At 37.2% G+C, this 19388-nt stretch overlaps 1 protein-coding gene and 1 long non-coding RNA gene across 2 annotated transcripts in view; one reads left to right on the top strand and one right to left on the bottom strand.

Annotated features, from left to right (window-relative positions):
* The window catches only part of LOC129872087 (twinkle homolog protein, chloroplastic/mitochondrial), a 59543-nt gene extending 55932 nt beyond the window's left edge, over positions 1 to 3611 (top strand). The window contains exons 18-21 of the mRNA XM_055946957.1: positions 2164 to 2260; positions 2356 to 2490; positions 2563 to 2630; positions 3016 to 3611. Coding sequence (XP_055802932.1) covers positions 2164 to 2260; positions 2356 to 2490; positions 2563 to 2630; positions 3016 to 3064 — 349 coding nt within the window. The 3' untranslated portion in view covers positions 3065 to 3611. The remainder of the gene's footprint in view (positions 1 to 2163; positions 2261 to 2355; positions 2491 to 2562; positions 2631 to 3015) is intronic.
* Positions 3612 to 4493: 882 nt separating this feature from the next.
* On the bottom strand, positions 4494 to 5202 carry LOC129873345 (uncharacterized). Its single transcript, XR_008762706.1, has 2 exons — positions 5122 to 5202; positions 4494 to 5036 (listed from the first exon to the last, which is right to left on the bottom strand). It is a non-coding gene; the product is annotated as an uncharacterized LOC129873345 (long non-coding RNA).
* Positions 5203 to 19388: the final 14186 nt, after the last annotated feature.

Below are 19388 nucleotides of genomic sequence, written 5' to 3' on the forward strand. Positions count from 1 at the left end.
CATTGGCAGGAGAGTCAGGATCAGAAACTGGAGGAAGTTCCATCATTCCTAGATATACAAGGTTGGATTTTACTCGATTTAATGACCCCTTGGGAGGGGAGAAGAGGTGCTAGCATTTCTTTCGCACTAGCAAACACTAGAAGAAGAAAAACTTGGACTGTCAGTGTGCTAAATGGAATGGCAACATTTTTATGTCCTTTTTACCTACACCTGCAGCATTGGAAAGAAGTTGAATTTCATAAGGGATCAGTTCTTGTGGGATGGTACTGCCAGTCAAAGCAAGATACATCTCTTAAAATGGGAAGTGGTCATTAACGGTAAAAATGAGGGAGGTTTGGGAGTGAAAAAACTGAAATTATACAAAAAGAGCCTACTGGTTAAATTGACTATGGAGATACAATAAGGGTGGTGATGAAATCTGGGATAGGATAATTGAATTTATTTGTGGCAAGATGGATGGTTGAAGACAATCCCACACGATTGAGAATAACAGGGGGAGTCAGGAAAGGGTTAAGTTTACTGGGGGGGGGGGGGGATTTTTACCAACATAGTGTTCCAGACGTGGGAAATGAGGCCAGAATTAATTTTGGTCAGACATCTGGTTTGGTAATACAAGTTTGAAGAACAGGTTTCCAGATATTTTTAGCTGCTCTATGGTTTAGGATGGCTACATCTCTGAGTTCCGTCCAAATTCTGGTTGGCAATTACAGTTCAGAAGGAATCTAATTGACTGAGATTGGAAGGTTTCTGTCAACTGCTTCAACAACTGGATTCAGTTTCAATTGATCAAAACTAGGAATATTGCTTGATTTGCTCTATTAGCAAGGACAAGATGTTCTCAGTTAAAAATTGCTTGTCTGTTATTAAAGCAAACAGGTCTAGGGGTTTCTAACTGGCCCCGGAAGATGATTTGGAGAACCAAAGATCTTGTAAAGCCATTCGGGAGGCTCGTTTAACTCAGAATAATTTGCAAAAGAGAGGTTTTGCTTTTAAATAGTAAATGTCATCTGTGTGAAGAGAACCAGTAAACAGTGGAACATCTTTTCGTACATTGCAGATGCTCCAGATAATATTGGGTGTTGTTTCTAAATGTTATTGGTGTATAATGGGTGATGCCTCTGAAGATTAAGAGTTTACCAGAATGCTGGCAAAGCCAAAGGATTTCAAGAGGTCTGAAGCAAATTTGGAAGACTATACCCATATGCAATTTCTGGACCATTTGGCTGGAAAGGAACAAAGCTTGTTTTGAAGGAAAAAGGAGACATTTCTAGAATTAAGAATAAATGTTTGCATAACTTATATTTTTGGTGTAATAGTAGTATGTTGGATAGGTTGGATCAGTTTGACTATTTGAGTTTCTTATGATGTGTAGAAGAATGTTGAGTCCTGCACTATCCTGTGTCAGCTTGGTACTTCATTTATAAATCTTGACCTTTTAAAAAAAATGAAGAGAGATTCTAAACATGAATTTCGCGGGAAATGTTATAGGTGGGAGTGACAGGGAGGTAAGGGTTGGGGAGTACGAGGGGATGAAACTTACCCTCCAGTTGGATTGGGTGGCAATTCTACAATCCCATCCAGTGGCTTCATTTCATTAGAAACAGAGAATGATTTGCAATAATTCTTGCTTTTGAAATTTGTTCAGTAGATTTGTCCTGGACTATAGGAATTGTGACTTATATCTCAAGCACCAGTTTTTTCTACAATGTATGTTGGTTGGCCTTTCTTCTTCGATGTCTTCCTCTCAAGAGGAAACTCCTACTTCCTTAGATCTCGAGCACTCATTTTTCTCCACAGATTGATTACCCTTGTCAACCCTAAAGGCTGAAATTTTTTCAAGTTTAGGATTCTTGGTTATATCCCCTTTTCAAGATATTACCTACAGAAATATTCAACTTGGTGAAGCATCCACTTGTTCTTGTCCAACTCCTCATTATGATAGCATCCTTAGGTTGCTCTCTTACCTATTGTTTCATTTCTATACTATGTTTCACTCTTGAAATCAATATGAGTTCTCTTTGTGCTTGAAACATTGAAATTGTAGTTGTTATGGTTCATGTTCATTACCATTCAGTTTTCTCCAATATCGAGATCTCTAGGAACATGTTCTCTTTCGTTGTGACTTCTTGGAGTTGGGGCATTTATAACCGTTCAACTTTTCAGGACTGAAACAGAGTATGTCAGCCAGATGCTGACGAAGATAAAACGGTTTGCGCAACACCATTCCTGTCATGTTTGGTTTGTTGCACATCCGAGACAGGTTGGATGACTTAAATTGTTGTGTTACTGCTGCTTTGATGCCTTTGTTCTTATTCAATTCGATAATATCAATGACCATCAAATATGTTTTGCCAGTTGCATCATTGGGTAGGAGGTCCTCCAAATCTGTACGATATTAGCGGAAGTGCACACTTCATAAACAAGTGTGACAATGGTATTGTTATTCATCGTAACAGAGACCCTTCGGCTGGCCCCGTGGATCAAGTGCAGGTTTGGTTTGCTTAGTAAGATCATTAGTTGTTTGCCTTAGATATTTCGCTAAAAGTTCTTTTTATACACTAGGTTTGTGTAAGAAAGGTACGGAACAAAGTTAGTGGAACAATTGGTGATGCCTTCTTGTCATATGACAGGTACTTGATATTTTTAATGCAAACTCCCCAAACATTTTATGGAGTCTTTATGTTATTATTTCTTCTTACAACATGCCGTGTACTAAGAACTCATAGTGAAACTGGATCTGTTTATATTTTTAATCTCATAGTTAATTTACTGCTGAGGATTATTTGCTTTTCCTTTTTTTTTTTACTACAAAATAAGGATGTTTCTGAGAGTGCTGGAATTGGTGTACATTAACACCCTTTTTTTTTTCAAATAAAAAGAAACTTCGCTTTGATCTTTGTGATTTAGCTCTAAGACATTGTAACACACTAGAAATTCAGCTACCCATGAACGAGAATCTATTCAGAACAACTTGTTGAAATGTGAGATGCTGCTGCTTGCCTCTCTATTTTGCAGGGTGACTGGTGAATTCATGGACATTGATGAGCACCCAAGGAAAGGCTAGCTAGCAAATTCTGGATATTTTTCCATTGTACATAGTGGGTATGATACTTTACTTTTGATGAGAGATCACAGCTCCTAGAAGTTTGGAGCCATATTGTGCGGAAAAACAGGCAGAAAAATCTCAAATGGTTGGCATACATATATGTAGTGGAGCATTGTGCCTAGTGATGTTCTTCGCTTTAGCGGCTCTTGTAAGATAAGGTAACAAGCAACTATTAAGCTTAGAACATCCATTTTTTAGGGCGGTGGTGTTGGAAGCTTTAAAATTTACCTCTTGTTGAATTGTTCAGTGAGTGTGCTTGATTCCTGGCAGATTAAACTAGTCTGATAGTGCTTAGGTGAGCAAATGCCATATTCTCAAGTTACAAACTGTTAAGTTGTAAAATTAATTGGGTTAATCGAGATTGTTTTGTGGATTGATGATAGGATCTTGTGGGAATTTTTAGTAAATTTTCCTATTAATGATTGAAGGTAGGCATTCTCCTTTCACTGATATTATTGGCTTTGCTCTATCAATCTTGTGATATATGAAATATGTATTCACAGTATTAATATTGTACGTGTTTTTCTAGTCCACCCAATCACATTGTTGTAGGTTAACGTTAGCTCCTTTTTCCTTTGGGCTTCTTACTATACAGTTGAACTGACCAATTTATTGATATTATATAAATAATTATATAACGTATCGATATTATATAAATAATATATAATCATATATTACTATGTATTAGAAATTTATATACATCTAATACACAGTTATACAATTTTATACATTGCAACAATTCAGCTTCTTCAATCCGACCGGCTCAACTTTCTATAGTGTCAAATTTTGGATATATGCTTCTTTTAATGTTTCAATTCTTTTGATATATTATTCAAAGGTTACTTTTGGACTCATAAATATACAATTAGACAAAGTGGGCAAAGTTGAAGAAGAAAGTGCATATGCTCTTTCATCCGGATGCCAAATGATAATTGGGTCATTTTAAGTAACACATGCTTCCTTACCTTTTACTGCAATTTCCAGTTGTAACTAGGGGTGGGCGTTCGGTATTCGGTTCGGTATTTTCAAAATTTAGATTCGATAATTCGGTAATCGGTAATTCAAAGTATATACCAAATACCGAACTTTCAAACTTCGGTTCGGTAATTCGGTAATCGGTAAATAAAAATTCGGTTCGGTACGGTATTCGGTAATACCCAAATTTTTGCATCTTAACATTGGAGATTTTTTCTGGTTGTTTGTTTGTTGGTGCTGTAGGTACAGTTTCACAACACATTGGCACAATCTGAGAAGACAACTATGCTTGGTTGGTTGTTTGCATTTGTTTGATCTTTCTTGTGTAGGTGTGACAAGGGTACAAATACAACTATGGAAGGTGCATTCACATCACCCTGGAAGGAGCTGCTCATCAAGAAAGAAGACACGATACAGAAAATTGGAGAAGTCATATATATTGTAAAAACAAGTACTTGGGAGATTAACATTATCTAACATAGACAATAAAGTAAAAGGACAGTTTAATCAAACAAATAAAGTAATAGATTAGGAAAATCTCAGTGGAATGATACAACATACTTCCATACCGAAGAATGATAATATAATGACAACAAAACTTCTATGAGCAGATTGCAGGCTTCCTTTGACTAATGTGTCGAAAACTGTTGTAGCTAAGGCTTTAATGGCATTACACTACATATGACACGAAAACATGATGTTTATGGCCATGACCTTTGCATGAAGTGGATGACAAAAAGAATAACGTGGATGAAGTCAAACCGAGTAGATGAAGATTCTTCAAAAGAATATGAAAGCCTGCCAACATGAAGCATACAGTAAAGCTCTGTTCCTGACTTCATTCAATTTGCAGTTGTCTTTGACATTGCCTGCTTGACAGCCTCAGCATATGTCCTATGTTGGTATGTGAGTGTGGATTCAAGCAAGTCCCATAGGGATGTCTTTGGGTTCCAACCTGGTCATCAGTCAATCCAACCGTCAAGTTATTTTCGACTCTCAGGAGTTAGCATTTCTCAATAGATAAGGAATCAAATTATTACCAAGTTGTCTGTTAATTATGGTCAAATTATTATCAAATTCTAGACACAAGCTGCAACACTACACACAACAGTCAACAGCACTTGCAACAGCATACAACATGCAACAACAACAACAAAATGATTCAGCTGCAACACACAACAACAACAAACAACATAAGCTGCAACACTACCTGCAGCAGCAGCACACTACACACACCACCACCACCACCTGAAGCAGCTCCAAAATCAGAAGTCAGAAACAGTAGCATCAGAAAATACCTCTAAACTTATAGATCATATCTGATCCGTCAAAAATTCTGATACGAGAATCAGCTGAAGTTATAAGCACTTCTGATGGATTCCATGGGGCAAACTGGAAATAAATGTGTTCAGCTTTCAATAGATCTTGAAGAAAATAAAACCGTCCATAGAAACAGTAGATCTAGAAGAGGGAAATACCTGTAGTAGTGAAGTTGAAGGGCTGAAGTGAAGGCGGCGTGAATGGCAGAAGCAGAACTTCAATAGTAGTGAAGTATTGAGATGAATACTGAATAGGTTAAGTGTTAGTCTGTTAGGGACTTCACTTAGGGAGTTAGGGTATGTTGAAGACAATTGGGCTTGGGCTGGATTAAATTATAGGAATGGGCCTATAGCCCTTTATGTTTAAAAATTAAAAGGAATTTTTAGGAGCCCAACAGAAATAATTCGGTATTCGGTAAATCCCGAATACCGAATGGGATAATTAATAAATACCGAAACCGAAACCGAAATACCGAAATTTAATATTCCGGTACCGAATACCGGACCCAAGTACCGAATACCGAATACCGAAATACCGAAATAGCCGGTTCGGTTCGGTAATTCGGTTTTCGGTATTTTATGCCCACCCCTAGTTGTAACTCCTTCAAACGAAAATTAACACTAAACCCGCATCCATTTTCTAATTTATAAATAAACAGCTAATGCGTAAATGATAGTAAATGCAATAAGATTGATCCAGGATCAAAAGTTGGGGTCGGGTAGGTAGGGAAGTTGATCTAGGATCGGGAGTTGGGGTTGGGTGTCGGGGTCAAGTTTTGATTCGGAGGTCGGCTCCTGAGTTGGGTATCGGGATTGAGTTTCGGTTCCCCAAGTTGGGAGTGGGGGTTGGGTCCTGGATTGGTGTTGGGGTCGGATATCAATTTAGGTATTGTGTTCCGATTTGGGTGTTGAGTTTTGGACTAGTTATCAGGTTCAGTTGGAATGTCGGGTCTCGAAAATATTTTCCTTCATACCAAACACAACTATTCATTACTTTCCTTTCTATACTATTCATTACTTTCTTTAATTCAAGTTGATTAAATTTCAGTAGTAAATGAAATTGGTTATGTTAGTAAAGCCATTCTTTTAATGAGAAAATTTCAAAAATATTAATTTTAGGGAGAATCAGACTTCTTCGCTAACGTTTCTCTAATTATAATTCGTAACAATAAATTAATGTGCGAAACATGTTCTTTAATGAATCAAGTAGCATATTAAACTATAGCTAAGGAGTTTGATTTTCTCCTCAAAATTAGTTGTTATTGAAATTCTCTTAATTATACAAATACATACCAGTTATAGTTATACAAATAGGAAGGATTCTCTTCCATTGCATCTCCCTTGACTACTTTGACTCAAAAGAAGGTGAAATTCCAATGGTCTGAGGCATGTGAGAAAAGCTTCCAAGAGTAGAAAGATAAGGTTACCTCCACTCTAGTATTGACCTTACCGGAAGGACCCAATGACTTTGAAGGGTTGGTCTTGGTTGTGTTTTGATGCAAAATGGTAAGGTGATAGTCTATGCTTCTAGGCAACTCAAGGTGCATGAAAAGAACTATCTTGACTCATGACTTGGAATTAGCGGCGGTTGTGTTTGCTTTGAAGATTTGGAGACACTATCTTTATGGTGTCCATGTTGACGTATTCATCGACCGTAAGAGTTTGTAATATGTGTTCAGCCAAAAGGAATTGAACCTTCAACAAAGGAGATGACTTGAGTTGTTAAAGGATTATGATATGAGTGTGTTGTACCATCCGGGTAAAGCGAATATGGCTGCCGATGCTCTTAGTAGATTGTCCATGAACAGTGTTTCCCATGTTGAGGATGAAAAGAAGTAGTTAGTTCATGATGTTCATAGACTAGCTCATTTGGATGTTCGCTTGGTTGATTCGAAAGATGGTGGTGTAATTGTGCAAAATGGTTTCGAATCGTCTCTTGTGGAGGATGTTAAGGCAAAACAAGATAGTGATCCTACTTTGGTTGAGATGAATAAAGCGGTTGTCGAAAAAGCCATTGAGATTTTCTCTCAAGGTAAAGATGGTGTGCTTAGATATCAATGTCGATTGTTTGTTCTCGATGTTGATGGCTTGAGGAAAATGATATTGTCTAAAGCCCATAGCTCACAGTATTCTATTTATCTGAGTTTCACAAAGATGTATCGGGATTTGAGAGAAGTGTATTGGTGGAATAGTGTATTGGTGGAATGGCATAAAGAGAGATATTGCGGAGTTTGTATCCAAATATCATAATTGTCAACAAGTGAAGGTTGAGCATAAAAATTCGAAAGGTTTAGCTCAAGATATTGAGATTCCTACTTGGAATTGGAAACACTTACATATGGATTTTATTACGAATTTGCCTTGTACCCGTAGGCACCATGATTTGATTTGGGTGGTTGTTGACTGAATTATTAAGTCGGTGCATTTTTTTCCCATTAAGACTTCATATTCAGTAGAGGACTATGCTAGACTTTATATTTTTGAGTTGTTTAAGCTTCATGGTATTCCATTGTCTATCATTTCAGACCGAGGTACTCAGTTCACATTTTTGCTTTAGAGGTCTTTCCAAAAGGGTCTTGGTACTCAAGTTAAGCTTAGCATAACTTTTCACCCTCAGAAAGATAGTCAAGCCGAGCGTACTATTCAGACGTTGGAAGACATGCTGAGAGATTGTGTCATTGACTTCAAAGATAATTGGGATGATCATTTGCCATTGATCAAGTTTTCTTATAATAATAGCTATCATTCTAGCATTAAGATGGCTCCATTTGAGGCCTTATATGGTAGGAGGTGTAGGTCTTATATTGGTTTGTTTGAAGTTGGTCAAATAGCCTTAATTGGACATGAGGTTGTGCATAAGGCTATGAAAAATTTTAGGCTCATTATTGAAAGATTGAAGACTTGCTAGAGCCGACAAAAGTCTTATTCGGATGTGAGAAGAAGAAAATTTGAGTTTGAGGTAGATCACTGGGTTTACTTAAAAATATCACCCATGAAGGGTGTGATCCGTTTTGAAAAGAAGGAAAAACTTAGTCCCCGATATATAGGCCTATATCAAATTTTGAGATAGATTGGCAAGGTGGCATATGAGTTGGATTTGCCCTCAGAGTTGGCATCGGTGCATCTGTTGTTTCTTGTGTTGTTGTGGAAGAAGTGTATGGGTGATCCTAGCTCTACTTTTCCTTTGGATAGTGTTGGTGTGAAGGAGATTTTTTCCTATTAGGTGGTTCTGGTTGAGATTCTACGCCCACAAGTTAGAAGGTTGAGGAATGAAGAAGTAGCTTCCGTTAAGGTGTAATGGAGGAACCAAGAGGTTGAAGGCGCTACATGGGAGGTTGAAGGCGCTACATGGGAGGTTGAAGCTGATATAATGACACGATATCCTCATTTATTTCCTTCCATTCCTATTCGAGGTATTGAGTTCCTTCATGAGTCACTTCTTCCAATCCATGAGTTTCAGTCATTCTCATGTTTTCATATGCATGCATGTTCATGAAATGAGTTTTTAAGTTATGTTTTTAGTTTGAATTGAATATTCCATCTTTTGTGGATCGTTGATACATTTTGCACTCATGCTGGATGCTATGTCTCTTTCCTGATCCATTCATGCTTATTTGAGCCCCATTCGAGGACGAATGTTCCCAAGGGGGTGATATTGTAAGACCCCAGAAGTTGGAAAGTCAGAAAATGAAGTTAGAAGGAAAAAATTTCAAAGTTCCATCTTTTTGGGTTTTTCACGAGCAGGGTTGATGGGTCGTGAAACTCACCACGGGCCGTGGAAGGCACCATAGAATTGAGCTTGGAAAAAATGGGAAAAGGGGTAAAGGTTCACAAGAGGGTCTACGACGTAGACCTGACCCCTCAGAACCCCAGATTTATTAAGTTCCATAAAGCCCTTTGACGTCGTGAAGGGTCGCATGGACTATAGTAAGGTCCGTGTAAGAGGATAAGTTTGACCTAAAGGAAATGGTCCCTTCATGACAAGGTATACTACCCTGTAGAGCAATGCACAGGCCATAGAGACGCCCGTAGAAGTCACCCTTCAGTCTTCAAGATTCACGAACCCCTCTATAGACCGTGAAGGGCTACACGGTCTATGAAGACCATCCATGTAGGGGTCCCGACTAGTGAGTTTTAGGGGTGTTTTAGTATTTTTCCTATCAATTCATTAATGTATTTAGATGGTTTTCTAGGTTAATTCCTAGTTTGTTAAGTACCCTAAACCCTCATAAATTCCTCATTCACTCTCATACACCCTAAACACAAATCATCCCACTAAAGTTTTTTCTCCTAAAGCTTATCTTCCTCCTCAAGCAAGGTTTCAAGGAACTTCAAGTTCAAGTGTCCAATTCAAGTGCATATAGGGCTTTAATTGTTCAAGATATGTGGGAATTCATCCATGGATCCTTCCATCCATGGAGTCCCAAAGGCTTTTCTCTCAAATTCTTCTTCTATGATATTTTCTAGCCCTAATTTTTATGAAATTGTATCAGGTCAATTCAATTATGATATATTTCGTTATCATTGATTAAATTATGTTTGATTCAAGTTTCAATTGCATGATTTCAATTAATTTTCATGGAGTCATGCACCATGGTATTTTCAAGTATGAATTTGAAGAATTATGATCATGATTGATAAATGATTTTATGAATGATTATCAAAGACTTGTGAATGACTCATGGTAAGTTATGAATAATATTTCAAGAAAGTATCTATAGTTGTGAAAGGTAATTTTCACACACTCATGTTAAAGATGGTGAAAAGATTTTTCACCTACTTACAGATTCATAAGGATTGAAAGATTTTCTCATTCTTGTATGAATCAATCCTATTAATGAGCTACTCTTATGATTATATTTTGATATTGGACTAGTATTTATTATTGCCTTTCCTAATGATGTTAATGACTATATTTTATGAAACTTCTGTTGGGATATTGTTTAAGCACCGAGAGGACTTTGAGGTGGAGTTCGGTCAAGAAGCTTAAGTAAAGACTCAAGGAAACTCTAGTAGCAACCTCTAGTCCCTAACTACGTTTCCCACGTAGGTTTGCCTTAATGGACTAGCTATTAGATCCACAAATAGCTCAAGTTTAAGATGTTCTCACGGAGTCTACCTTGGCAAGTAGCCTTTTTCTTCTTGATGTGGGAGTTACATCGGATATTATATTATAGCTTGCATGATTTTATATGTCGGTTAAAAGTCCTATCCCACAAAATTATATGTAATGGTAAAAGTCATCATGATGTTTATGATGCATTGACCATATGATTATGATATTCAATTTTTTTAAGTTTTACTAATGTTTTGAAAATATTGGTCATGCATCTCATGTTTATATTGCTTATGTCCTATTATCATTGTTCCTGCATACTTCTCACATACTTATTGCATTCCATGAACTAACACGTATTTTTGCTGACATTATATCTTAATGTAGGTTCCGACAATCATCACGCTTATCTTCCTGCTCGTGGCTAGATCGGATTACTTAGCTTTGACACTTGATTGGTGATTTCTCATGCTTCGAGGATGTAACAATATGGATTTATATTTCTTTTTATGACGCTATCTTTTATATTTTGGGTGAGTTAGGAGCTTTTCTTCTACCCCCATCTAGACTTATAGAGGCATGTTAGATGTTCATGGAGTCTAAGTTGTCATAATTTTTTCAGAGTTTTTTTCTCCCTTATCGAGTTATTCATGTTATGAATTTATTTCCACATTCATGATTTATCTTTATTGCTTTATTTACATTATGTATTCTCATGTATGATATGCTAATAGGCTTAATTGGAGTCATTTGGAATTCTAATCATCGTGTCACAACTAGGGTCTAGCTTTGATCATGACACTTAAGTTGTCAAGAAAATTAACTATAGTTATTATCAACCATCTCTTTCCATTCTTTCACAAGCAACATTAGAGATATGAAGTAAATAAGAGTTTACAACCTCATATTATAGATGAAAACATAAAAAGACAGTTGAACCCAAATCAATTTAATATTTAATAAGCAATTAAACAACACCCAATTGAAGATTAATCATCCATACATTGCACAACCCTAAGATTAAAGAGATTAGCTACTCATTACAGTAATAGAAATATAACAAAATTATCACTCTTAGCAGCTACTTAAATTGAAATCCTAAGAATCAAATCCTAAAGACCTTCAATCTCAAGAAGGTTCTCTCAAATCATGAAGTACGAGATTCTTCCCCAATAGAAAGGTTTTGCAGAAAGTACCAGAAAATTTAAAATGGTTAAAAAGTGTCCTTCCTATTCAAAAAATTATATGTTTACAAAAAAATTCACAAAATTACCCTCCGAGTTATTTTGGTGAGCTGAATCGGGCTCATTGAAGAGGTCGGCAATGTGCCAAATATTGAATACATAGCTGTGCGGACTTCATAACTTGGATTTTTTCCAAGTATCTTTTACTTTTGGTGACATCAATGACCTTCGTCAAACCAATTTTGCAATGTGTCGACTTCTACCTCCTGTCACCTAACTGAGATAAACTCAGAGGTTATAAATTATGATCTTTGGTGATGGTTCTTCCACTCTGTGATGCACCAAGTCAACTCGGGTGATGCTTAATATCACTTTTGTCTACTTTTTTAAGTCTTTTTGATATTTAAATCTCTTTGATCTCCATATCATCCTTATGGTCAAATAACTAGAATACAAACACACTTTGATAAGAAAAGGATATAAATGAGCATTAAGGTGTAATAACCCGCAGGTCATTTTCTCCGTATCAATGTATTTCCAATGTATTTCTATAGCGATGACTTGGTGGGACTGATAGTTCGGTTATCTAGTTATTTATTTAATTTTTTATGCAAGTTTTGTGTTTTGGAGCCTTGAAGTTTAAAAAGATAACTTTGGTCAAAACTTCAGGTAAAACAACCTCATAATGCAATTTTTATGGTTTCATTAGCCTTAGAACATTGAGTTAGGTCAAAAAGGACCTTGGTTCGGGTCCCAAGGATTTCGAGCCCATTTTGAGCTACCTTAGATTTTGGTTAAAATAGAGCCTTGGGTGTGGGACCCATTTTCTATTAAATCGACCTCCGATAAAAGTTTCGACATCTCCATTGAGTCTGAAATGTTAAATTTGATAGGGTAGCAAAGTTTGTTTCTGTACACAAGTTTACAAACCAATTCTGAGCACCTGATTGTTGTCTATTGTGACTTAGTATGTTTGGGATGGTGCCTATGCTGATTTAGGCGCCTAGACCGCCGCTTTAGCAACCTTGCACCTTTTTAGAAATAGATGCTTTAGCATTGAAGGAACCACTTTAGCAAATTCTACTAGATAGGGCCTAGTCACTTTAGTGGCCTTCCACTGCTTCAGTGGTGACAGCTTAAGCGTCCAGGGGATCTCTATTGTGGTCATTGCTGACAATTTATATCCATCTTCAGCTCTTATTTCTCTAAGATTTCTTTAATTGTGAGACTTAGAGGGCTTGATTCTTGTGGGAATTTAATGTTTATTATTGGGATTTGCTGGAGGATTGCGTTGGGGTCTTTTTAGGCTAGTTGTTGGCGCAATAAACTAGTAAGTTCCCTTTGATTTTCCTCTGTTTTAAGTCTTTAATAGTGAACTCCCTAGTGTGGTGCATGATTTGTTTTGGGTCAAATTTAAGCTCGGATTGTGCCTGTCTTTGAGGCATAAGTTTTTTGATCTGAATGGGACCTATTGATAGAGTCAATTTCGTGATTTCTTTCACTAGTCCCACAATGCCATTTTAGCTCATTTTTTGACTCATTTTCAATTATCATGTTTTGGATGTCAAAATGATCGTATGATACTACGATCATTAATTTGATAAAGTGAAATTATTTAGAGGCAACTTGGAAGGGAAAAGCTCCATCTTAGAGCTTTTGGGAGAACGCGTGATCACTGTCATGGTAGGTTATAGCTTACCGATCTTAGATTATGCTTGTACTGATATTTTTATGATGTTTTGCTCATTTTGGGTGGGGTTTTGGCATGATTTCTGGTTAAATGATAATAGTCTTGGCCTAGCCTATTTTTGGGTATTTTTAGGGAAATAATCATGTTTTTACCTTGTTTGTGATCCAATCTTGTTGTGTTGAGTTGTATACCTATTATATCATTAATTTCAGCTTATTCTTGGCCTTAGCCTAGGCATAGGCTAGTTGTTGCCATAGAATTGTTATTTTGGAGTCGTTATGCCTTAAAATCCTCCGACATTGGTTTTGATGGTTCTAGCTCCCTGTAGACTGATGTAGTAGACTTTGGTTTGATAGTGTGAATCCTTAGATCGATGACAACTTTGTCCTTATTATAGTTTCATCCATAATCTCCCTATGTTATGTCCCCATTTTATTCGGTTGTGAATTTGGGCCTTATTTGAACTATTTGGTTTTGGCTAGTCTTTTGTATTCAAGACATGTCTGTAATTATTTTTCTTATTTTAGAGTCTATACTCGATTTAGCAGCTTTGTACCATCGTCCACCAGGTTGTGGGATTGGATCTTGCATTCTTGTATATTGTTATGTCATTTTTCTGTTCTTCCGCTTCGTATTTCTTTTTTAAATTATTGTTTAGATTTCAGCTCACTAAGCTTGTTACGTCTTTCTTCCATGACCCAAGCCTAGGGCCTAGACGTGACATAACGAATGAGGAACCTGGAGGTACCTCACCTAAGTCTTTTAGCATTCATTTAGTCTTTCATAGGTAATGACAATAAATCAACAAGCAGAAAATAAGGGGAAAGAGGGACTAAGGAAAATATCATAAATAAAACCAAATAGTCAAAACTTTAACTTACATATGTCCAACAATACCTCTAACTCTTAGATTTAGCGGGGGATAAGACGAGTCTCTAGATCACCCTCAATTAAAATAGAATGAAATGTCATAATAAGTATCTAATGTCTCAACGTATCATAAGCTAGATAAAGGAATATTATTCCCAAAACATGGGAACTCCCCCAAAATAGCCTTCAAATGAAAACTCGGCTAGCCACGTGGAGAAGAAAGAGGAAAATCACCGATTCCTACATGATGATAACATGTAGGCAAAAGTATGCATTAGTACTTTGAATATACTAAGTATGTAGGCTTGCAGTACAATAAAAAGAAACATTAAGGCATTATGAAGTAAAGTACATGAGCAGGTGCATGCAAGAGTAATCAAGTAAATAGCATTTGGAACATTCATTTGTGGCAAGATGACTATAACTGACATTAAGACCATGTGGGCTACGACATGAAATCTAACACAACCCTCTACATTGGCACGGGAAGACTACTTGTCGGGTAGAACTCCATCAAACTTCATTCATTTCTTTAAATTTAAGTTTAGATGGCCATACGTGGATCCACTAGCCTAGCCTACAATGGCTTCTATGTTGGCACATAATTAATGAAACAAGAGGTGCTACTAGGATTTCCTTACCGAACCCCACCTCAAGCCTCATTCGATGCTAAGTCAAATCTCATGGAATAGTATATATCATAATAACATAAGCATATATATAAATTTAGACATCAAATCATCATTCCGTAGAATAGCTCTTTAAAACTTGATGATTCAAATGTGAGAATTGTTCTCATCTCATAGAATTCTTTCTTTTGGCCAAGAAGCCCTTTCATCATTATTCGATCATTCTTTAAGAACATTCACATTCGTAGTAAATAAGCCTTTGTAAACATTGGGTTAAAACCTCTTTCAATCAACTCAAATATTCTTAAAAGTCATGGTAAAACATGGTGGGTTTAGCCAATTCAACTTCAAATCATTAAAATCAATGCTAGCATGCATGGGAGTAATGAAATGCACCAATTTAAAACATACTTGAAACAACCCACCAATTCACTCAAAAACCATTTCATGCCTTTATATAAGGCCTTTGATAAATCAACAATTCTATGCAATTAAGAGCCAATATAAGTTAATATAGGTAAATAAACTTCAAATACTCAATAATCTATGCATTTAAAATCATGATATGAAAACCCATAAAACTCTCAATTAAAATTAAGATACTAAGTTAGAAAATACTTGGTCTCCATGGGTGGAAGAACCCATGAATTAAGACTCACATACCTTGATAAATTTTGACCTTGAAAGTGGAGGAGGAGACTTGATCTTTCTTGAGGAAACCCTAGAATTTGCTTGTGATGAAGAAAAACTTGAGTAGAGCTTTGGGAGAGGAGGGTTTTGAGAGTTTAAGACTTGAGAGGGGTTTGGGAAGGTTTAGGGTCATTTAATAGGGTGGATTTGTCCCAAAACTACCACACTACCTTGAATAAACTTAGGGAAAGACTAAAATACCCCTCTTAAAATTTAACCAAACAGACCTTATAAACTAACTTTATGATTCATAGAGGGGTCGACGAGTCATAGAAATAACTCATCCTATAGAGTCTGAGAAAACCATGAGAGCTGACCCTCAAGACTTTTCCTATGACTCGCCTCTATGATTCATCATGTCGTAACCTTGATTATTGGACTCGTTCCTCCACTTAATTAATTTCTAGCCTCAACATAAGCCCTACGAGCCACTCCTATGATCCGTAGGAGTTTTTACAACTCATAAGTTGAGTCATAAAATTCAAATGCAGCATATTTTCTAAAGTTTTTCCTTTATTTTTACTTACGGGGTCTTACATGTTCAAGGTTATAGGTTGGCTTACCTATCAGTGGGTTTTGGTATGTATCACCATGATTTGAGGTTTTGGATGGTGATAAGTTGGTATTAGATCCCCAGGTTCATTGATGTCATTGGTACAAAAGCTAATGTCTAGTAGAGTCCTACGGATCAGTACAGAGATGTATGTATCCTATCTTTAGGAGGCTATAGGTCATCTTTTGGAATATTCTTTCTTTTTATCCCTTATTGTACGTTTGGTTTTCTTATTTGGTTCCCAAAATCTTACTTATCTAATTCCGTCATAAGATGGCTCGTACTTTTGGCATAAACGCTAATGTGATGCTCTCAAGCTAGTAGATAGACCCCCAACTAGGGATAGAGGCCGACCTCATGGTCGTGCCCGAGCTGTAGCATTAATTTAGGATCAGGATATAGAGATGGCTCCTAATCCAGTTATTTAGCCACAACCAACTCCTTTTCCTCAACAGCCAGTAGGGTTGGGACTTGCCCAGCCACTTCCCAGGCTAGCCATTACATTCGGTCTTCAAACAGTTATTGGCCTGCTATACGCCATGCTTGGGGGGGATTCATCAATCCCTAACTCCAGGTATGCTAGCACCACAGGTTCAGCCCATAGTAGAAACTCCCCAGGTTGAGGTGCTAGCAACAACCGTCACCGCTCAACCAGTTGTCTCACTAGGAGCTATGATGTTATAGGAGTAGAAGATGATTAGAGTTTTCTTGAGATTAAATCCTCTAAGGTTTTCTAAGGTTGTAGAAGAGGATGCCCATGAGTTTATGATGACGTGTAGAGAGAGGTTGTATACCTTGGGATTAGTAGAGTTTAGAGGAGTAGACTTTATCTCTTATCAACTTAACAGACTAGCCAGGTAGTGGTGGAGACCTTTATGGAGTGTAGACTGAATGGATCCTCTCTTGTGACTTGGACTAATTTCTTAGAGGCCTTTTTGGCCATGTTTATACTGAGGAGTGTTAGAGATCGACTTAAGGATCAATTTACTAGACTAGAGCATGGTTTCATTACCGTGTTAGAGTATAAGGCTAGATTCCCAGAGCCCTCCAAGCATGCTACCATGATTCTACCTACTAAGAAGGAGAAAGTTTGTTCCTTCATCTGTAGGTTGAGGTTGCAGTAAGTTTGTTCCTTCATCAGTAGGTTGAGGTTGCAGTTGCACATAGAGATTGAGTTTATAGATTCAGCGGGCAAGTTTTTCCTAGATGTTGTTGATCATACTTGTACTATGGAGGAGCTCTGTTGTGTAGCCCAAAGGGGTAGTGATAAGAGGGTCATCACCAAGGCAGCTATAGTGGTTCCCAGTCTTAGGGAAAGGACTCGTATAGGAGATCTCGCCAGCACTTGCAGCACAAGGAACCGTCTAACTGGCTTGTTTAGGAAGTGCTCCAGATCATAGAGAGTAAGTAGTCTAGTCAGGGTGATTTTGGTATAAGTTGGAGTTTGAGAGGATCGTATTAGGGTTCTTTGGGCCGTGGTGGTCATACTTCTCAGGGTTGGTTTGACTGTGGAAATCTTAACCGCTGGTCTAGAGAATGTCCTCGGCAAGGGATGATTGAGCCTACTTCATAGACAACTCAGGTAGTTCCAGCTGTTGCTGTTTCAGCTAGAGATGATGCTCAGGGTTGGTTCCTATTGTGCATGTGTTTGCCGATGTCTTTCCTACCAATCTGCCTGGTTTTTTTCCTGAACATGATATTGATTTTTCTATTGACCTTGAGTCAGGCACTCATTCTATATCTATCCTGCACTACCATGTTGCCCCCGTAGAACTTAAAGAGCTCAGTGTTCAGCTTCAATATCTCTTAGGTAAGGGATTTATTAAACCTAGTAATTTTACCTTGAGGCATTCCCATTCTATTTATGAAGAAGAAGGATGGGTCTATGCATATGTTTATAGATTACAGGCAGTTGTACAAGGTGACTATGAAGAATAATTACCCCATGCCTCCTATCGATGACTTGTTTAATCATCTTCAGTGTGCATCAATGTTTTCTAAGTTTGACTTGAGATCTGGGTACCATCAATTATAGATTAGGAAAATAGACATCCATAAGACAACATTTAAGACTTATTATAACTATTATGAGTTCCTAGTGATGTCCTTTGGGTTAACTAATGCCCCAACAATATTCATAGATTTGATAACACGTGTCTATATATTGTATATAAACTCCTTCATCATTGTGTTCATTTATGACATTCTTGTATACTTGCAGAGTAGGGAGGAGTACGAGCAGTATTTGATGATTGTGCTTCAGACTTTAAAAGATTAGTGACTTTATGACAAGTTCTTAAAGTGGGAGTTCTATAGCTTTGTTAGGACATATGGTATCCAAGAATGGAATTATGGTTGACATAATAAAGATTGAGGTTATTCGTGATTAGGTTGTGCCTACCTCAATTATTGAAATTTAGAACTTCGATGGTTGCCAAGTACTACTGATGGTTTTTTGAGGGTCTCTCTTTGAGTGCAACACCTTTGACTCAGTTGACTAATCTTGATATTCCCTTTGAGCAGTCAAATCAGTGTGAGTCAATCTTTTGGAAGATCAAGGAGTTTCTTACTACAACTCCTATTCTGACTTTTATAGTTGATGATGAGGGCTTTACAGTATATTGTGATGTATCTAATATTGGTTTGGATTGTGTGGTGATGCAACAATGTTGTGTGATTGCATATGCATTGAGACAACTTAAGGTGCACAAGCGCAACTAACCCACTCATGACTTGGAGTTGGCATAAGTAGATTTCATGCATAAGATTTAGAGGCATTAGTTATATGGGGTCCGATGAGAAATTTACACTGATCACAAGTGTTTAGTACATTATGAGCCAAAAAGACCTCAATTTGAGGCAGTGTAGTGGTTTGATATCCTAAAAGACTATAACCTATCTCTTTTATAACATCCACGCAAGGTAAATATGGTAGAAGATGCTTTGAGTCGGAAGACAATGAGTATGGGTAGCCTAGACATCCTTTCATCTTTGAAGTGACCTTTGTTGTTGAACATTCAATCTCTATCCAATAGGATAATTCATCTTGATATTAAAATTCTAGGTGGATTCTAGCCTATGTTAGAGTTCAGTCATCGTTATTAGAGCAGAGTTGTGGTAGGCAGTTTGAGGATGAGATCGGGTGTTACAAGGTGATGCTGAGAATACCATCTTGGATGCGGATGGTACTTTGAGGTTTGATGTATCTATTTGCATTAGAGTTGGAGACTTGATATAGTTGATTCTTTGTGAGGCCGGTGATTCTAGATACTCAATTCATCTAGGTACAACGAAGATGTATTGCGATTTTAGGAAG

This window comes from Solanum dulcamara, chromosome 11, assembly GCF_947179165.1.
Source record: "Solanum dulcamara chromosome 11, daSolDulc1.2, whole genome shotgun sequence".
Taxonomy (NCBI): Eukaryota; Viridiplantae; Streptophyta; class Magnoliopsida; order Solanales; family Solanaceae; genus Solanum; species Solanum dulcamara.